The following is a 16,895-nucleotide window of genomic DNA, read 5'->3' on the forward strand; positions in this document are numbered from 1 at the left end:
TTTACAAATTTTTGCAACTAAGTTGCTCCACTTTACATCAGGTTATTTCTGGAGAATTTAATAAGTATATGAGTTTCCTCTGAGACTGACTATTATAACAATAATAAAGAGTACAGAATTTAAAGGCAAACAGCTTAAGCTTGTTTCTTTTTTTTTTTTGGGTCCAGTCGTGGGGCCTGAACTCTGAGCCTGAGTGCTGTACCTCAGCTCTTCAGCTCAAGGGTAGTACTCTACCACCTGAGCCACAGCGCCACTTTTTTCTTTTTGCTTATGTGGTGCTGAGGAATCAAACCTAGGGCCTCAGACATGCAAGACAAGCGCTCTACCACTGAGCCACCTTCCCAGCCCCTTAAGTTTGTTTCTTGCCTTACTAGTTGTCACTTCTCTGAATCTTTAGTTACTCTTTTGTAAAAGAGGGGACAATATTTATCTTTTAAATTTTTAAAAGAAAGTGTGACAGTATAGAGCTGAGGCACATAGCTCAGTGGTAGAATGCTTGCTTATCATGTATGAGGCCCTGTGTGATACTCAGCATCACAAAACTAAAAGTGGGATTCCTCTATGAGATAACCAATCAAATTATTCAACACCCTTAACAGTTCATACAAAAAAAGCTAACTTTTCTTATAATATTAAAACATACTTTACAAACCACATTATTTATATTAGTATTAGCAAGTAGGTCTCATTATTCTCGTTCTATATATTTCAGTTACAATTTTTTAAGCCTGACTTTTCCCACACAGGCTATGTAATCATTCATGAACTTATTTATTCCATAAGCATTTATTCTGAGATACTACTAATTACCACTTGGAGACAATACACTCAGTGTGTTACACTAATTATTTTAATCTTTACAAAATCCATATGAGATCAATAATAGTATTATCTCTATTCTACAGATTAAGTAATTCAAGTTTGAAGAAGCTAAATAACTTTCTTAAGCTCACCAGAGTGGTCTAAGAGAATTCAAGTTTTTAGAATCCAGTAGCTTTCTTAAGCTCATCAGGGTGCTCTTTCACATGTGATTCCAGAGGTGTACTTTTAATCACCACATTCTAGACAGGCTACTCACTATAGGCTATGAGATAAGCAAAGTAGACCCTACTGAAGAATAGATAGTCTAAAGGCACAGACCCTGAACAGTTTAACACACTAACATACAAGATGGAATCTGAGGAATATCCTCTTAGAGGCACAAAGCCCACACAGGTTTAGAAACGGATATACTTTTTTTTCCCCAAAATTTGAGTTAATTATAAGATAGTTCTTAGAAAGGTACAATGTAACCAGGGTTTGACCAGTAAGTTTCAGAAAGGCAGAAATGGGTGGGAAGACACTTGAGTACCAAGTGCAGCACTGGAGAGTTATCAATACAAGCACACAAAAGCAACCTTATCATCCAGACTCCTAAATTATTGAAAACCCAGATCAGAGTTATCCATCTGGGAGGTTAAGCTTACAATAACAATACTTTAAGAAAGTTTCAATGGGGATCTTTGAGAAGCAATTCAGTCTTACTCTTAATCAATACCTTGTTATTCATGCTCCTCTAAATCTATTTTATAATTCTTTGTCCTCCATAATTAGGCTTGCAATTCAACATCATATATATGAATCCTCACATCCCACTACCTTGTTATTCTCTTATTGATGTAATTCCATTCTATCCTCTCATCTACATCCTTCCCCATCCATCCATTAGTCCACTAAAATCCTTTATAAAATCAATACAATCTCCTTAAACTCTATTTCCCTTGAACACTTCTTCCATTTTACGTTAACTGAATCCTAGCTTTTTGTTTCTTTTATTTCCATTTCCTGGATAGCTTTTATTAGCCACACTATTTTTAAGGCTCTCTATCTTCTACGTATAAACTCAAAAGTGGAAAATAGTCTCCTCAGCCAATTAATATTCTAACTTTATTGCAAAACTCCTTTTAAGATTCCACAAATTCTGCTAAGAAAAATATATTTTTAGCCGGGCGCTGGTGGCTCACGCCTGTAATCCTAACTACTCAGGAGGTTGAGATCTGAGGATCGAGGTTCAAAGCCAGCCCGAGCAGGAGAGACTGTGAGACTCCTATCTCCAATAAACCACCAAAAAACCGGAAGTAGCACTGTAGCTCAAGTGGTAGAGCGCTCGCCTTGAGCTGAAGAGCTGAGGGACAGCGCCTAGGCCCAGAGTTCAGGCCCCACGAACGGACCCAAAAAAAAAAAAAAAAAAAAGATTGTTAGGCTGGGAAGGTGGCTCAGTGATAGATGCTTGCCTTGAATGCATGAGGCCCTGGGTTTGATTCTTCAGCACCACATAAGCTGGAAAAAAAAGCTGGAAGTGGCGCTGTGGCTCAAGTGGTAGAGCGCTAGCCTTGAGCTGAAAAAGCTCAGGGAAGGCACCCAGACCCAGAGTGCAAGGCCCAGAAGGGGGATGGGGAGAACCACTGATCTATGGAAGCATATACATACAATGTAAATACATCTTTATATTATACACATATAAACTTTCTTTTTTTTTTGGGGGGGGGGGTCCGGTCGTGGGGCCTGAACTCTGGGCCTGGGCGCTGTCCCTCAGCTCTTCAGCTCAAGGCTAGCGCTCTACCACTTGAGCCACAGCGCCACTTCCGGCTTTTTTCATTTTGCTTATGTGGTGCTGAGGAATCGAACCCAGGGCCTCATGCATACAAGGCAAGCACTCTACCACTGAGCCACCTTCCCAGCCCCACATATAAACTTTCAAATGCAAAAAAAGCAGTAATTTTAAAACACTAAATACACACAAAAAACCTTGATAACACGATTGCATATGAAAAGATCTTAGGGTTTCAATGCTTCATAGCCCTCAAAGATTCGTATTCACTACTCGCATTATAGTAAAGGACAAGATGTTTGAGTTTCACTGCCACCGGTTATTGCTATATAATTCTGTAACTAGTAACACCATCTGTATAAAAATAACTGGTACTGGTTGGGTGCTGGTAGCTCATGACGGTAATTCTAGCTACTCAGGAAGCAGAGCACTGAAGATCTTAGCTCAAAGCCAGCCCTGGCAGAAAAGTTGTTGAGCCCCTAATCTCGAATCAACCACCAAAAAGACAAAAGTGGAGGTGTGCCTCAGGTGGTAAAGTGGGGAGAAAAAGCTAAGGTACAATGCCCAGACCCTGAGTCCAAGCCCCAGTACTGGCACACAAAAATTAATTAAATAAGTAAATAAATACGCAGTACAGTAAGAAACTTCAAAATGAAGTGAAAAACGGGTTCGTTATTTTAGGAGACAGTGCACTTTCTCATCTCCTAAGTCCATGGCACTTTAGCAAAGAGGCTTGAGGTACACACTGATTGGAGGACACGATTAAGAAACACTCAGCCGGGAGAAGCGGTCACCTCACAGCCTGTACACCATTTCTGCGTTCCCACGACTCAGACACAGCGCTGCCCGAGTTAAGAAAGGTCCTTTACCCCTAGAAGCCATCTCAAAAAACCACCACCGCGCCGAGAACGGAAACACCCCCAGAACACCGCGAATCACGTTGGGACGCTGGAGCAGGAGCCCAGAAGAGACAAACGTTATTACAGGTTATCAGTAATAAAGCGGGGGGGGGGGTGAGACACAAAAAGGTCATTCTTTGAGGAACTGGTGCGGGGCGGGGGGGGGGGGCGGTTAGCAAAGAGCCAGCCCCGTCTTTCTGGGGGTACAACCTCCACGACCAGCCCGCCCCCTGCCCCCTCCCTCGACCCCCCGACCCCTCCCCCGCCCCGCCCCGGGGTTTCGGGCCCGGCGCCCCGACGTGAGGAACGTAAAGGAGTGGAGGGAAAGTGGGGTCAGGTGCAGGGACGCGGGCCCGGGAAGCGGCGCGCCGCCCGACTGACGGGGAAGGCGTGGCCCCACCGCGGCGAGCCGACCGGCCGCGGAGACGCTCCGGGAGCCTCCCGTGACAGCTCGGACCCCGGCCGCCGCGGCCCTCCCGGGGTGCGCGCCCCCGGCTCTCGCGGCTCTCCCCCTTCTCCGTCCTCCCTCCTGCCCTCCCTCCGCCTCCCCCACCTGCATCTCCACCCCCCCCTCCGTCCCTCACACCTCGCCAGCGGCCGGCCTCCACACAACACCCACCGCCGCCGCCACCAAGGTAGGAGAGCAGCTCGGCCGCTCCTTCGTCCCCTTCTCACCCGGAGAAGAGCGCCGGCGCCCGAGCTTCCGCTTGTCCATCTTCTCTCCTCCCGTCGCGGTGGTCGGCGCTGTCACCTCAAGACCCCCTCGAAGCGGAGGGGAGGGCGGGGGAGGGGAGGCAGCCCAGAAAGTGCGAGCTGCGCTTGCGCAAGAGCCGTTGCTGGCTCCCCTCCCACCGGAAATTGGCGGCCCCTCCCACCTCCACCCGGAAGTCGCTTCGGGGGACTTTGTTGTTTTTTTTTTTTTTCGCCTCGTGCTGCCACCTCCATTGCTTCTTTCCCGTCATCCGTCTCCCTCGGGGAACGTGAGGTTGGGTGCCCGAGTTCCACCTGGGGTTTGCAAGGACTCTCGGTTACTCGGTTGATGGAAATTAGAGGGCATCTGAGGAACGGGACCGAGCGGGTGACTGGTGAAGGTGCCGGTATGCATAAATGGTTGCATCACAATGAATCCCCTCCGAGGGTAGGAGGTGAGGTTGGTGAGCCATTGCATATGTATGCAGAAATATAATGAAGCCCCTCTGTGCAACTAGTCCAAGCTAGTAAAAAAAAAAAAAATCTTAACTCAAAGCCTTTGTAAAAGCAGCCCTCCCCCCCAAAATACGAGACTAGAACATTACACTTTGGAAATCACTTTCTGTCCTTAGCTATGTTTTGTCCTGAGAGGTTTTCCTCAACTTAAAAAAAAAAAGGCTTTTTAAGACGGCAAATAAACTGATAATAGTATAACTCAATTTAGCATTTGGAGTGAAAATAAATTAGGTCAGCAGATGTTATAGAGTAATAAAAAGAATAAAATTCAAGCCTGTCAGAACTGGAAGTGTGGCTCAAGTGGTGGAATGTGTCAGTGTACCTGTTAGTAAGCACTAAATTTTGAGTTAAAACTCCAGTACAGAAGAAAAAAAAAATTTAAGCTTGTCGTTTTTTAAAAACTGGAAGAAAAGAAAAACAAAATGCTGAGATGGTGACCAGTAGGTTGGTATGATTTGACACATTCCCATACGCATCTGCCTACTCCTCAGTGAACCCCAACTCTGCCTCATAATTTTGAAATGCTTTTTTTGAAAAGGCTTCTCAGCTAATCTTTTTTTTTTTCTTCCTTTTTGTCGGTCACGGGGCCTGATCTCTGGGCCTGGGTGCTATCCCTCAGCTCTTTAGCAAGGAAAAAAGGAAATGCCCTGAAATAAGGAAGAATTTTTGAAATGTAAGTCTTTTTCTTAACTGGTTGCACTGTACAAGAATTCAGTCAATGAGAGACAGAGAAGTCACATTTTGAGAGGTAGAATTGGGAGACTTTATTAAAAGTTGGCAACTGCAGGTGGACTCTTGTCCCAAAGATGTGCAGCCCAGAATTGAGCTGGCTCGGATCTTTTAAAGACAAAAACCACTTGTTTGAGGTGGAGACCTCAAACCCAAAAAAAGCAGACCCTACAGTTACTCAGGTGCAAGCAAAACTTTGCATCTAGAGAAGTAGCTCAAGAGCCAACTAAACTTTCCAAGTGGGGAAAAACAGTCGGAGTTGGTCTGATAATCAAGGATGAGCATTCTCTGTAGCAAGAGCTTCTCTAGGGCTGAACAGCATAACATCTGCAATTCAAAGAATGGCTTATCTCACCTCTGGACTTTTCACCCAGCTACAAACAGTACCTGGATGTCTATGGGAACAAGGCTTGTTACTTAGACCCATTCTCCTTATTTCAATTGTTCCAAAATGGAATTAAGAGATATCTCAAAAGACAAACCTCAGATTGCTTAAAAACTAGCACCAGTGGTGGGTATATTTTGAGTTGTTTTTTTTTTTACTCTTAATCCTATTCCAATGTTTTGTTTGTTTTTTGTTGTTGTTTTTCTGGTCCTGAGGCTTGAACTCTTGAGTTCCTTTTGCTCAAGGCTAGCACTCTACTAGAGCCACAGAGCCACTTCTGGCTTTTTTGGTACTTTATTAGAGATAAGAGTCTCATAGACTTTTCTACTCAGACTGGCTCAAACTGTGATCCTCAGATCTCAGCCTCCAGAGCTGCTAGGATTATAGGCATGAGCCACTGGTGCCCAGCTTCGAAGTAAATGAATGTTACCCTTTTCAATTTAGCCAATTTAGAGCAGATTGTGAACCTCAGCTCAACCAATCCAAGCTGAGGGGCAGGGCCTGCTGTGTTAATAATAATAAAAGCCTGGCTGCTTTGAGTGCTTTCTTGCCATATTTTTTGGCTGATGGCACACCCTTCTGTGCAGAAGTAAATTTTACCTTGCTGAGACAATACTTTGTTTCCATGTCTATCTGGGATTCCAGTTCTTGTAGAGTATACCATAATGAAGATGAGAATTGATTGTGACTTGGACTAACATGGCAGAGGTAGAAAGGTAATAGTAACTAGGCTATAGATATAGTTCAAATGAAAGAACCCAGAGAGTTACTAATTAGTTGGATGAGGTATATGAAAATAAGACATTGTTACAGTTGAGTTGCCATTTGCTACAAAAAGAAAAAAAGCATACAGTAGACTGAAAGGGGAGTTTTAAGCAAATGGGAGATGGCTATTTCACATACAGTAGATATATGAAGTAGATAGTTACAGGTCATAATATACTAAACAAGCAGAGTATACTATAAGAAGCCCTAAAGAATTGTCTTAAGTCAGGCATGGTGATATATCCCTGGAGTCCCAGCTACTTGAGAGGCTGAAGCAGGAGAATCACAAGTTTAAGCCCAGTCTGGGCCACGAGAGTATAAAAAAAAACATGTTTTTGTTCAATATTTTACTCTAAAAGAGACTCATCTTTTATACACGTGTGATTTTGTTTTTTGAGTTTGAAACTCCTATTCTGTCCTTCAAGAACTGTCGCTTAGCTAATTAGGTAACAAACTCCTAACCAAGATGAATGAGAATTAAATGTTACATACTGGGCTGGGAAGGTGGCTCAGTGGTAGAGTGTTTGCCTTACATGCATGGGGCCCTGGGTTCAATTGTTCAGCACCACATAAGGAGAAAAAACCGGAAGTAGTACTTTGGCTCAAGTGGTAGAGGGTTAGCCTTGAGCTGAAGAGCTGAGGGACAGCGCCCAGGCCCAGAGTTCAAGCCCCACTACTGACAAAAAAAAAAAAAAAACCATACTGAATTACCAGAAAATACTGATTTTCTGTACTTACTCTGATTGAAAACTAATGTAATTAATAAAGTTATTTGTTTACTTCATTTAATAGTGAATGTTGTGACTTTATTTTTAGTACAGGAAGTGGCAAATTTACAGCATAGCACCTGAATAAACAAAACATTTTTACATTTGAGATTACTGCTTCTCTGTGCAAAATTGGTCTTCCACGCCAAATTATAAAAAGACTTTCCTTTTGGAAAACAGCTTGTCATTATCTGGTAACATGGAGGATGCTGATGTGATATAAAATTCTTAATTCTAGGCTTAATTTCTTAGAGAAGGTTTAGTGCATATATACCAGTGCTATGACTTGAATTTAAGAGTCTGGCTGCTGCTGTCTCTTCTTAGCTTTTGCACTCAAGGCTGGCACTCTTACCACTTAAGACACAGACCCACTACTAGGTTTTTGGTGGAAAATTGGAGATAAGAATCTCACAGACGCCGGGTGCTGGTGGCTCACGCCTGTAATCCTAGCTACTCAGGAGGCTGAGATCTGAGGATCGCGGTTCAAAGCCAGCCTGGGCAGGAGAGACCGTGAGACTCCTATCTCCAATAAACCACCAGAAAACTGGAAGTGGCGCTGTAGCTCAAGTGGTAGAGCTCTCGCCTTCAGCTGAAGAGCTGAGAGACAGCGCCCAGGCCCAGAGTTCAAGCCCCACGACTGACAAAAAAAAAAAAAAGAATCTCACAGACTTTCTTGCCCAGGCTGGCTTTGAACACATATCCTCAAACTTCAGCCTCCTGAGTAGCTTCGATTACAGGCATGAGCCACCAGCACCCAGTTAAATAAGCCCTCTCATTTTCTTTCCCTTGGCAAGATTTCACAACTTTTTGTCAACTTTTTAACTACATGATCACCTTGTCTGTGTTTGATGCCCCAAAATCTCCCAATAAGCTTCTACTGGTCTTTCTGTCTAAATCCAATACATACTTTTCTATCTATATTGCGTGTTTCCTAGGTAGGGTTTATGAATTCATCCATTCTTCCTTGAAATCCTTCCTTTGATTTCTATGTCATATATATGTATATTTATTTTATTTTTTTAATTACCAGTCCTGGGGTTTGAACTCAGGGCCTGGGCACTTTCACTGAGCTTCTTTTGCTCAAGGCTAGCACTCTATCACTTGAACCACCGCGCTGTTTCTGCCTTTTTCTGTTTATATAGTACTGAGGAATGGAACCCAGAGCTTCATGCATGCTAGGAAGCACTGTATCACTAGGCCATATTTCCAGCCCTTCTATGTCATATTTTGATTTTTTTTCATGTATCCATGGCTTCTTCTTTGTAGTCTCTGTTGTCCATTCCTCCTGTCCACCTGGGCTCAGAATGTTTTTTTTCCATCTGTGCATTTCAACAGACTCTATATCAACAATTTTCACATCTTTATTTGTATACCATTTCCTTTTCTTGTAAACTCCAGACCCATATAGCCAATGTCATATGTCCCAAAGGGGACTTCATTTAATTGTTTTAATTGTTTTAAAAGTTACATGCCTAAAATTGTACCATCTTTCCTATTACCCTTATGTACTCCTTTTCCCCATTCTCTGCACTGTTGGTTAGTCACTATCCAAGTGTCCAAACCAGGTTATTGACTTCTTCTTCTCTTCCCAAATGTTCAACAAAGATTGTTAATTTGATTGTCAGTTTCACTTTCCCCAAATCATTTCCCATCCTTTTTCCCATTAGTATCCAATTTTCAGCTCAGGGCCTACCTCCTGATTGCTCAACTTGCTTGCTTAGCTGGCATCTACCACCTGAATCAGACCTCTGGCCCAGCATTTCAATGGCTATTTGGAGATGAAGTCTCACAAGTCCTATATAGCTAGGGTTATGCCTATGCATGGCTTCCCCTTTTCTTTGCCTTGCCTCAACTGTTTATTACTCTAGCCCAATTCATTGCCATCACTTACCAAATAGAATTCTCTCAATGCATGCCAGCCACTATTATATGCAGAGCAGAGAATTTAATAAAGCAAGTCTCTATTTGACAAGAAACACATGACACTTTTTCTTCCAACTTTTGAAAAACACTTGGTATAGAGAAATATTTTTATCCTGTGTGATAAATAATGCAGACAGATTACAAGGCAAATTAATTTGTGCCAGTAAAGAACAGACAATATATATTGGAATGAACTGTGGAGAACCTGAGAGCAGATGCCATGACTACAGTCTTTATTTTAGTGCATGGAGTCAATCCATTATTTCTGAGAGGGCATGGCAAAGCAGAACCATTTACATCATGGTAGCTGGAAAGCAGAGTAAATAGGGAATACAGGATGAGTCCAGAATGAGACATGTCCTTCAAGGACCTGTTCCATAGTGACCTACTCCATACAACTAGGCTCCACCTCTGATCTATCATCACCATCCAATAATACCATCTTATTATAAATCCACCAGGGTACTATTGCTACTCAGGAGGCTGAGCTCTGAAGATCATGATTCAAAGTCAGCATTGAGGGGCTGGGAAGGTGGCTCAGTGGTAGAGTGCTTGCCTTGCATGCTCGAGGCCCTGGGTTCGATTCCTCAGCACCACATAAGCAAAAAGAAAAAAAAGCCGGAAGTGGCGCTGTGGCTCAAGTGGTAGAGCGCTAGCCTTGAGCTGAAGAGCTGAGGGACAGTGCCCAGGCCCAGAGTTCAGGCCCACGACTGGACCCCAAAGTCAGCATTGACAGGAAAGCTCATGAGACTCTTCTCCAACAAACTACTCCTACAAAAAAGCCAAGTGGAGCTGTAATTCAAGTAATAGAGTCTTAGCCTTGAGCAAAAAACACCTGAGAGACATTGCCCAGGCCCTGAGTTCAAGCCCCAGGACCCACACCAAACAAATAACAACAACCCCACATCTGCTAAATCTACTTCAGGAAATCTTTTCTTTTGATGTTTTCTTATGTTTTATCTTTTCTTTCTCATAAAATGACTTGATCTATTTTGAGTTAATCTTTATATATTTTTGTTGTTGGTGGTCGTGGGGCTTCAACTCTGGGCTTGGGAGCTCTTCAGCTCAAGGCTAGTGCTCTACCGCTCACAGCACCACTTCCGGTTTTTTAGTGGTTTATTGGAGAAAAGGGTCTCACGGACTTTCCTGCCCGAGCTGGCTTTGAACCACAATTCTCAGATCTTAGACTCCTGAGTAGCTAGGATTACAGGCGTGAGCCACCAGTGTCCGACTTAATCTTAATATAATTTAAGGTTTTGGCAAAAGGTCATCCTGTACCATTTGTTGAAAAGACTGATCTTCCCCAAGGAATAGCTTTGGATGGTTTTGAAAAATAAGCCAGGGCTGGGAATGTGGCTTAGTGGTAGAGTACTTGACTTGCATGCATGAAGCCCTAGGTTAGATTCCTCAATACATAAACAGAAAAACCGGATGTGACGCTGTGGCACAAGTGGCAGAGCACTAGCCTTGAGCAAAAAAAGCCCAGGGACAGTGCCCAGGTCCTGAGTTCAAGCCCCAGGAACAGCACAAAGGAAGGAAGGAAGGGGATGGGAAGAGAAAGGAAAGGAAGGAAGGAAGGGGATGGGAAGGGAAAGGAAGGAAGGAAGGAAGGAAGGGTAGATCAAGGCTCAAGACTACCAGTTAACAAATGCTCCTTAACTTCATTTTCACATTATATTTGCCAGACGAAGTCCAAGAAGAGATATTACTGTGCTCAACTACCTTCCAGACGTTTTTAATAGGTAGGCACTATTGGTAAATTGGTCGATAACGTTTACAGTTAAAGACCTAGAATCCCATTTTATTTTAGGAAGCACACTCTTCCACAAGACCTGACAAAGTCTCAAGGTTTTAGGATAAATGGGGGTGGAGGGGTAAGAAGTAAATAGGCTGCAAGCTCCAGGTCATTGGGAAGCGGCTAGCTTTACAACCCACCCACCCACTCCCCATCCCCAGCACCACACAGCTTCCAGCCGGGGAATTTTTCTCCCGCCTCCTGTGACGTCAGAAGATCGCGTCGCGAGGAAGAGGACTGGACTTCCGGCGGAGCTGCCGCGGTCGCTGCCGCCGTTGCCGGAGCTGTACTGGATCTGTGACTGGACCGTGTGGACTCGTGTGGTCTGAGGAGGAGTTCGACTGTCTCTACGGCGGGTACGCGTACTGTTTCTTCTTCTGCCAGTGTTTCGGGGTAAGAGGGTCCCGATGACCTTTTGAAATGCTCGTAGGTGAGCTTGCGCGCCGAGAGCATGTGCAGTGGAGAGGAGTGACTTACAAACTGTGCGTTATACAGCGTCTGGAACGAGAGCAGGATTTCCCCAAATGATAGCCTTGACCGATTTTTTTTTTTCTGGTCGGTCGTGGGGTCTGGACTCTGGGCCTGGGCGCTGTCCCTCAGCTCTTCAGCTCAAGACTAGCGCTCTACCACTTGAGCCACAGCGCTACTTCCGGCTTTCTTTTTCTGCTTATGTGGTGCTGAGGAATCGAACCCAGGGCCTCATGCATGCAAGGCAAGCGCTCTACCTCTGAGCCACCTTCCCAGCCCAAGCCTGAATATTTTTTAATGTGAGAAACCTTGATCCAGATCGTTTACTCTGAAAATATTTGAATGATTATTCCCAGCCACATACTATCAAGTATTTTAACTGTCTTTTTCTGAATGGAATAGATAGCCATTATCATCCAGTAACATACAATACTATATTCCAAGCACTATTATAAGCAGAGAGTACTATGAAAACAAATAGGAATACTTGATCTAAAGTATGAGGTGTTTCCAGTTATCATGGTACGTACCTATAAATTAAAAGCACTTGGAAGGCTGAGGCAGAAGGACCTTCTGTTTGAGGCCATCCTGGTTTACGTGGTAGGACCATGACTAAAAAAGGCAGTCATAAAAAATAGGAAGCTTTATTAATAAGTTCAGACTTGAACCTGGCAGGTAACCTTAATGTACATTGGGGAGGTTATGAATGTCACTAACCAGATTTGCGACCAGACTCACAGGTGTGAGAGATAAAAGAAAGCAAGTCTGAGAGATAGGAAATGAAGTTAAGAAAATGAAGTTAAAGAGACATGAATGCATTCAAAAGTATGTAGACTTGGTAAAATGCCTACATTAAATGCAGTAGATTTGGTAGTGCTGTATTGGGTCAGTAATTAGAACAATTTATGTGACTGAGGACAGAAATGAAATTACTTCCAGTTTCTAGCTCAGTAACTGGTTTAATTAATAGTAATTTATTTATTATTATTTTTGTTGGTCATGGGGCCTGAACTCTGGGCCTGGGCGCTGTCCCTCAGCTCTTCAGCTCAAGGCTAGTGCTCTACCACTTGAGCCATAGCACCACTTCCAATTAATAATAGTATTGCTATCCAAAACGAAACACAGGATGAGCAGGTTTGGTAGGAGAGAGAGATTATTTCATTTTTTGCATTTGAGGCATTTTTCTGGTGTTGGTGTTTGAATCCATAACTATAAATTATATCTCCAAAGGGAAAGAAACAGATCTTTTAAGTAGGGTAAGGACAAAACGGTCTTATCTATACTGGGTATGGGGAGCAATCTGGTCATCTGTGTACTGTCCAGAGAGGTTGGAGATTAGGAGAATGCAGAACCATTAAATGAAGCAGAGAAAGAAGAACTTCAGGTGCCAGGGGCTCACACCTGTAATCCTAGCTATACAGAAGGCTGAGATATGAGGATCAGGGTTCAAAGCCAGCCCAGCCTGGGCAGGAATGTCCGTGAGACTCTTATCTCTAATAAACCACCAGAAAACTGGAAGTGGCACTGTGGCTCAAGTGGTAGAGTGCTCAACCTGAGCTGAAGAGCAGAGGGACAGCGCCCAGGCCCAGAGTTCAAGCCCCAGGACCAACAAAAAAAAAAAGGAAAGAAAGAGGAACTTTTTATTTTCAGGTATTTTCTAAACATTTAAATAATTTTTCTTTTTGGTTTCACATCTCTAAGCATCTTCATTATGTTGTGGAACATTGAGTTCCTAAAGATAAAATTGGGAAGCATTGTATATGTTTGTCTCTGAGACATTCTGTTGATATTTGCTATAAAGTTTGAACTGTAGAATTCGCTATTTTGTAATCCTTCATTTAATTGTTGACAGTAGCATCATTACAACAGCATTTCTTTTTTGAATATTTTATTGAGATTAAGTGATTACATAAATTTCACATATTTCACAGTATTGTGGACTTAGTTAAAGTCACAAACACATTTTAATCTTCACAAGACAAATTGTCATTATCATGGTCTATACAGTTTGTGAATTCTGTGAGTGTTGACGATACAACTATTTCTTCCACATCAAGTGATCTTTACATTTCTTTCCTTTTGCTTAGTGTAAGCTGTTCCCCCTTTCCCTCTCATTCCCTCCATCCATCTCTGCCTTTGAGTTGCTTAGTTCATTTTCATCTATGTCCAGTGCAACTGATGGACCCCTCTGTTGCATGAGTTCCTGTTCTCCTCTGATTGTGTCTTCCTTCTAGCTCCCCCTCAGATGTGTGCATATATATACCATATATGTGGTCAAGAATATGGAGTCAGGGCTGGGAAGGTGGCTCAGTGGCAGAGCGCTTGCCTTGCATGCAAGAGGCCCTGGGTTCGATTCCTCAGCACCACATAAGCAAAAAGAAAAAAGCCGGAAGTAGCGCTGTGGCTCAAGTGGTAGAGCGCTAGCCTTGAGCTGAAGAGCTGAGGGACAGCGCCCAGGCCCAGAGTTCAGGCCCCACGACCGGACCCAAAAAAAAAAAAAAATATGGAGTCAGTTAGCAGTGATAAGACAAAATGAGTGGAAATCCATTGTTTCTTGAGTCCTGTTTACTTTGTCATATCTCCTTGCAGTTTGGCTTTTGCATCCACATATCAGGGAGACCATGTGCCATTTTTCTCTTTGCTCTTGGTTTACCTTGCTCAAAATGATTTGCTCTAGTTCCATCCATTTCCCTGCAAATGCCATTATTTTGTCCTTTCTAATGACTGCATAATATTCCGTTGTATATAGGTGCCATAAATTTTGGATACATTTATCTGTAGTGGGCATCTGGGTTGTTTCCATATCTTGGCTATTGTGAACAGTGCACAACCTCATTTCCTTCTTTTTTGTTTTTTTGGGGGAGAGTCCTGGGGCCTGAACTCTGGGCCTGAGCGCTGTCCCTCAGCTCTTCAGCTCAAGGCTAGCACTCTACCACTTGAGCCACAGTGCCACTTCCAGCTTTTTTCTTTTTGCTTATCTGGCGCTGAGGAATTGAACCCAGGGCCTCATGCATGCAAGGCAAGCGCTCTACCACTGAGCCACCTTCCCAGCCCCCAAATAAGTTTTAAAATCTTTCCTCAATGAATGATCACAAGCTAAGGCTATAGAAATTTAGGAGAAATTAATAGTGCAGAAAATGAATGGTGGATAAGGATTTAATTTTGTGTTTTGTAAGTTGATTACATTTGTGTGTGTGTGTGTTTGGTACTAGAGCTTGGAACTCAGGGCCTGTGCTCTAGATTTTTTTAAAATCAAGCCTAGTATTCTACCGCTTGAGCCACAGCTCTTTGGTGGTTAATTGGAGATAAGAGTCTCAGACTTTCCTGTTTCAGGCTGGCTTCAAACATCGATCCTCAGATATGAGCCTTCTAAGTAGCTAGGATTACAAGTGTGAGCCATTGGTGCTAAGCTCAAATGCATTTTTTGGTCAAATTCTATTTACAGAGTTTGTAAGTTTTAGAAATGTCAAAAAGGTTTTTTTTTTTTTTTGTCTAGCTGAATTTATCTTCTTTTACAGACGTTTTCTCACATCCATTTTCTTCAAAATGAATGTTAGTGTCACTTGCTTAAGACCTTTTGCCAGGTTTCTGGTGCCATTTACTCTGCAAAGGAGGAAAAGAAATTTATATCCAATAATTCTACAGAGATACATGTGTTCCAAAATACCTGCTGTGCCCTATCCTAACAAAGAGAATTCATCCCCTCCTGCACAGCTGGAATTAGATGGATGGAAAACTACAATGAAATCTAGTCTGCAAGAAGAAAGTGTTTCAACAGTCTCAAACAAGGATGAAGATTCTTTCGCTGCCACTAGAGAATTAATTGAGATGTGGAGATTGCTAGGCAAAGAAGTACCAGAACATATCACTGAAGAAGAGCTCAAAACTGTTATGGAATGTCCTTCTAAAGCATCCAAAAAAAAATACCTAAAATATTTGAGTATTAAGGAAAAACTGAAAAAAGCTAGGCAAATGAAAAAAGAAGTAAAAGCAATAGCAAGGGAAGAAGCAAAAAAAGCCAAGCTGCTAGAAACCACTGAGGAAAAACAACAAAACTTTCTATTTCTTCGACTTTGGGACAGGAATATGAACATCGCAATGGACTGGAAGGGGGCCCAGGCTATGCAGTTTGGACAACCTTTGGTTTTTGATATGGCTTATGATAATTGTATGAACTCCAAAGAAATGCGAAATACTGTTTCTCAAGTTTTAGAAAGTGAAGGATGGAACAGAAGAAATGTTGACCCTTTTCATATTTATTTCTGCAATCTTAAAATAGATAGTGCTTACCATAGAGAGTTAGTTAAATGTTACAAACAAAAATGGGACAAATTACTTTTAACAGCAACAGAAAAGTCTTATGCAGACTTATTTCCAAAGGACAGTATTGTATATTTAACTGCAGATTCTCCTAATGTTATGACTACTTTCAAGCATGATAAAGTTTATGTAATTGGATCATTAGTTGATAAAAATATGAAACCAGGTCTCTCCCTAGCTAAGGCAAAACAGCAAGGACTGGCAACACAACGCCTTCCATTAGATAAGTATTTACAATGGGACATAGGTACCAAAAATCTCACCTTAGATCAAATGATACGTATTTTGTTATGTCTGAAAAACACTGGTGATTGGCAAGAGGCTCTGAGGTTTGTTCCAAAAAGAAAGCATTCTGGTTATCTGGAGGTTTCCCAGTATTCTCAAGACTTTGTAAATAAACTGAAGAAGACTAAGACTTTTAGTTCATATCCACAGAACTCTTTAAATGTAGGCAAACAGAAAAAGTGACTTGAAAAAGGAAATTCAATCGAGTTCATTTTCTAACTGCTGGGTTATGTCTTTTCCAATTAGATATCTTCAGAACTTTGAGAGTTATGCTTTGTTTACTGTAAAAAGACAATCTGAAAAAAGTCCTCCTAGGTTTGTTGAATAATCCTTAAATAACCCCAATAAAACAGTACACTGCTGTGGCTTTTTTTGAGTCTCAGTCACCATTATCCTCCTCATTCACTAATCCAGGTCAACAAATACCCTTTCATGAAAAAAATTGAAAGTTTATAAACATGAGATGGTAGTTCACTTATTAAGCTCAAGCATTAGGACAATATTAAGAATGTTGTCATAGGCACAAAAGTATTGTTTAAGCCTTGATTCAAACAGCTAAAACATCCTTTGGCATCTTACATGAATTGGCTATATTATAAAAAATGAGTTTGTGGAGATGTTTACCTTGTTTCTTCAGCCATTAGTTTCTATTTTTAGTTTTCTATTAGTTTTTTTTTTGGGGGGGGCGTCCGGTCGTGGGGTCTGAACTCTGGGCCTGGGTGCTGTCCCTCAGCTCTTCAGCTTAAGGCTAGCGCTCTACCAC

General features: G+C 42.4%; 1 protein-coding gene across 2 annotated transcripts; it reads left to right on the plus strand.

Annotated features, from left to right (window-relative positions):
* Window positions 1-11,321: 11,321 nt before the first annotated feature.
* On the plus strand, window positions 11,322-16,503 carry Trmt10c (tRNA methyltransferase 10 homolog C (S. cerevisiae)). 2 transcript variants are annotated; one of them, XM_013024104.1, is made up of 2 exons: window positions 11,322-11,415; window positions 15,046-16,503. In XM_013024104.1, the coding sequence occupies exon 2, from the start codon at window positions 15,074-15,076 to the stop codon at window positions 16,313-16,315; it is 1,242 nt and encodes a 413-aa protein (XP_012879558.1). In that variant the 5' UTR covers window positions 11,322-11,415; window positions 15,046-15,073; the 3' UTR covers window positions 16,316-16,503. The 2 variants fall into 2 exon arrangements, with proteins under 2 accessions (XP_012879558.1, XP_012879559.1); XM_013024105.1 differs by having other exon boundaries at window positions 11,410-11,452.
* The last annotated feature ends 392 nt before the right edge of the window (window positions 16,504-16,895 follow it).

Source organism: Dipodomys ordii, unplaced genomic scaffold, assembly GCF_000151885.1.
Source record: "Dipodomys ordii isolate 6190 unplaced genomic scaffold, Dord_2.0 Scaffold73, whole genome shotgun sequence".
Classification (NCBI taxonomy): Eukaryota; Metazoa; Chordata; class Mammalia; order Rodentia; family Heteromyidae; genus Dipodomys; species Dipodomys ordii.

Coding starts and splice junctions, on each gene's coding strand:
- Trmt10c (XM_013024104.1), top strand. CDS start 15,074: ATGAATGTTAGTGTCACTTGCTTAAGACCTTTTGCCAGGTTTCTGGTG.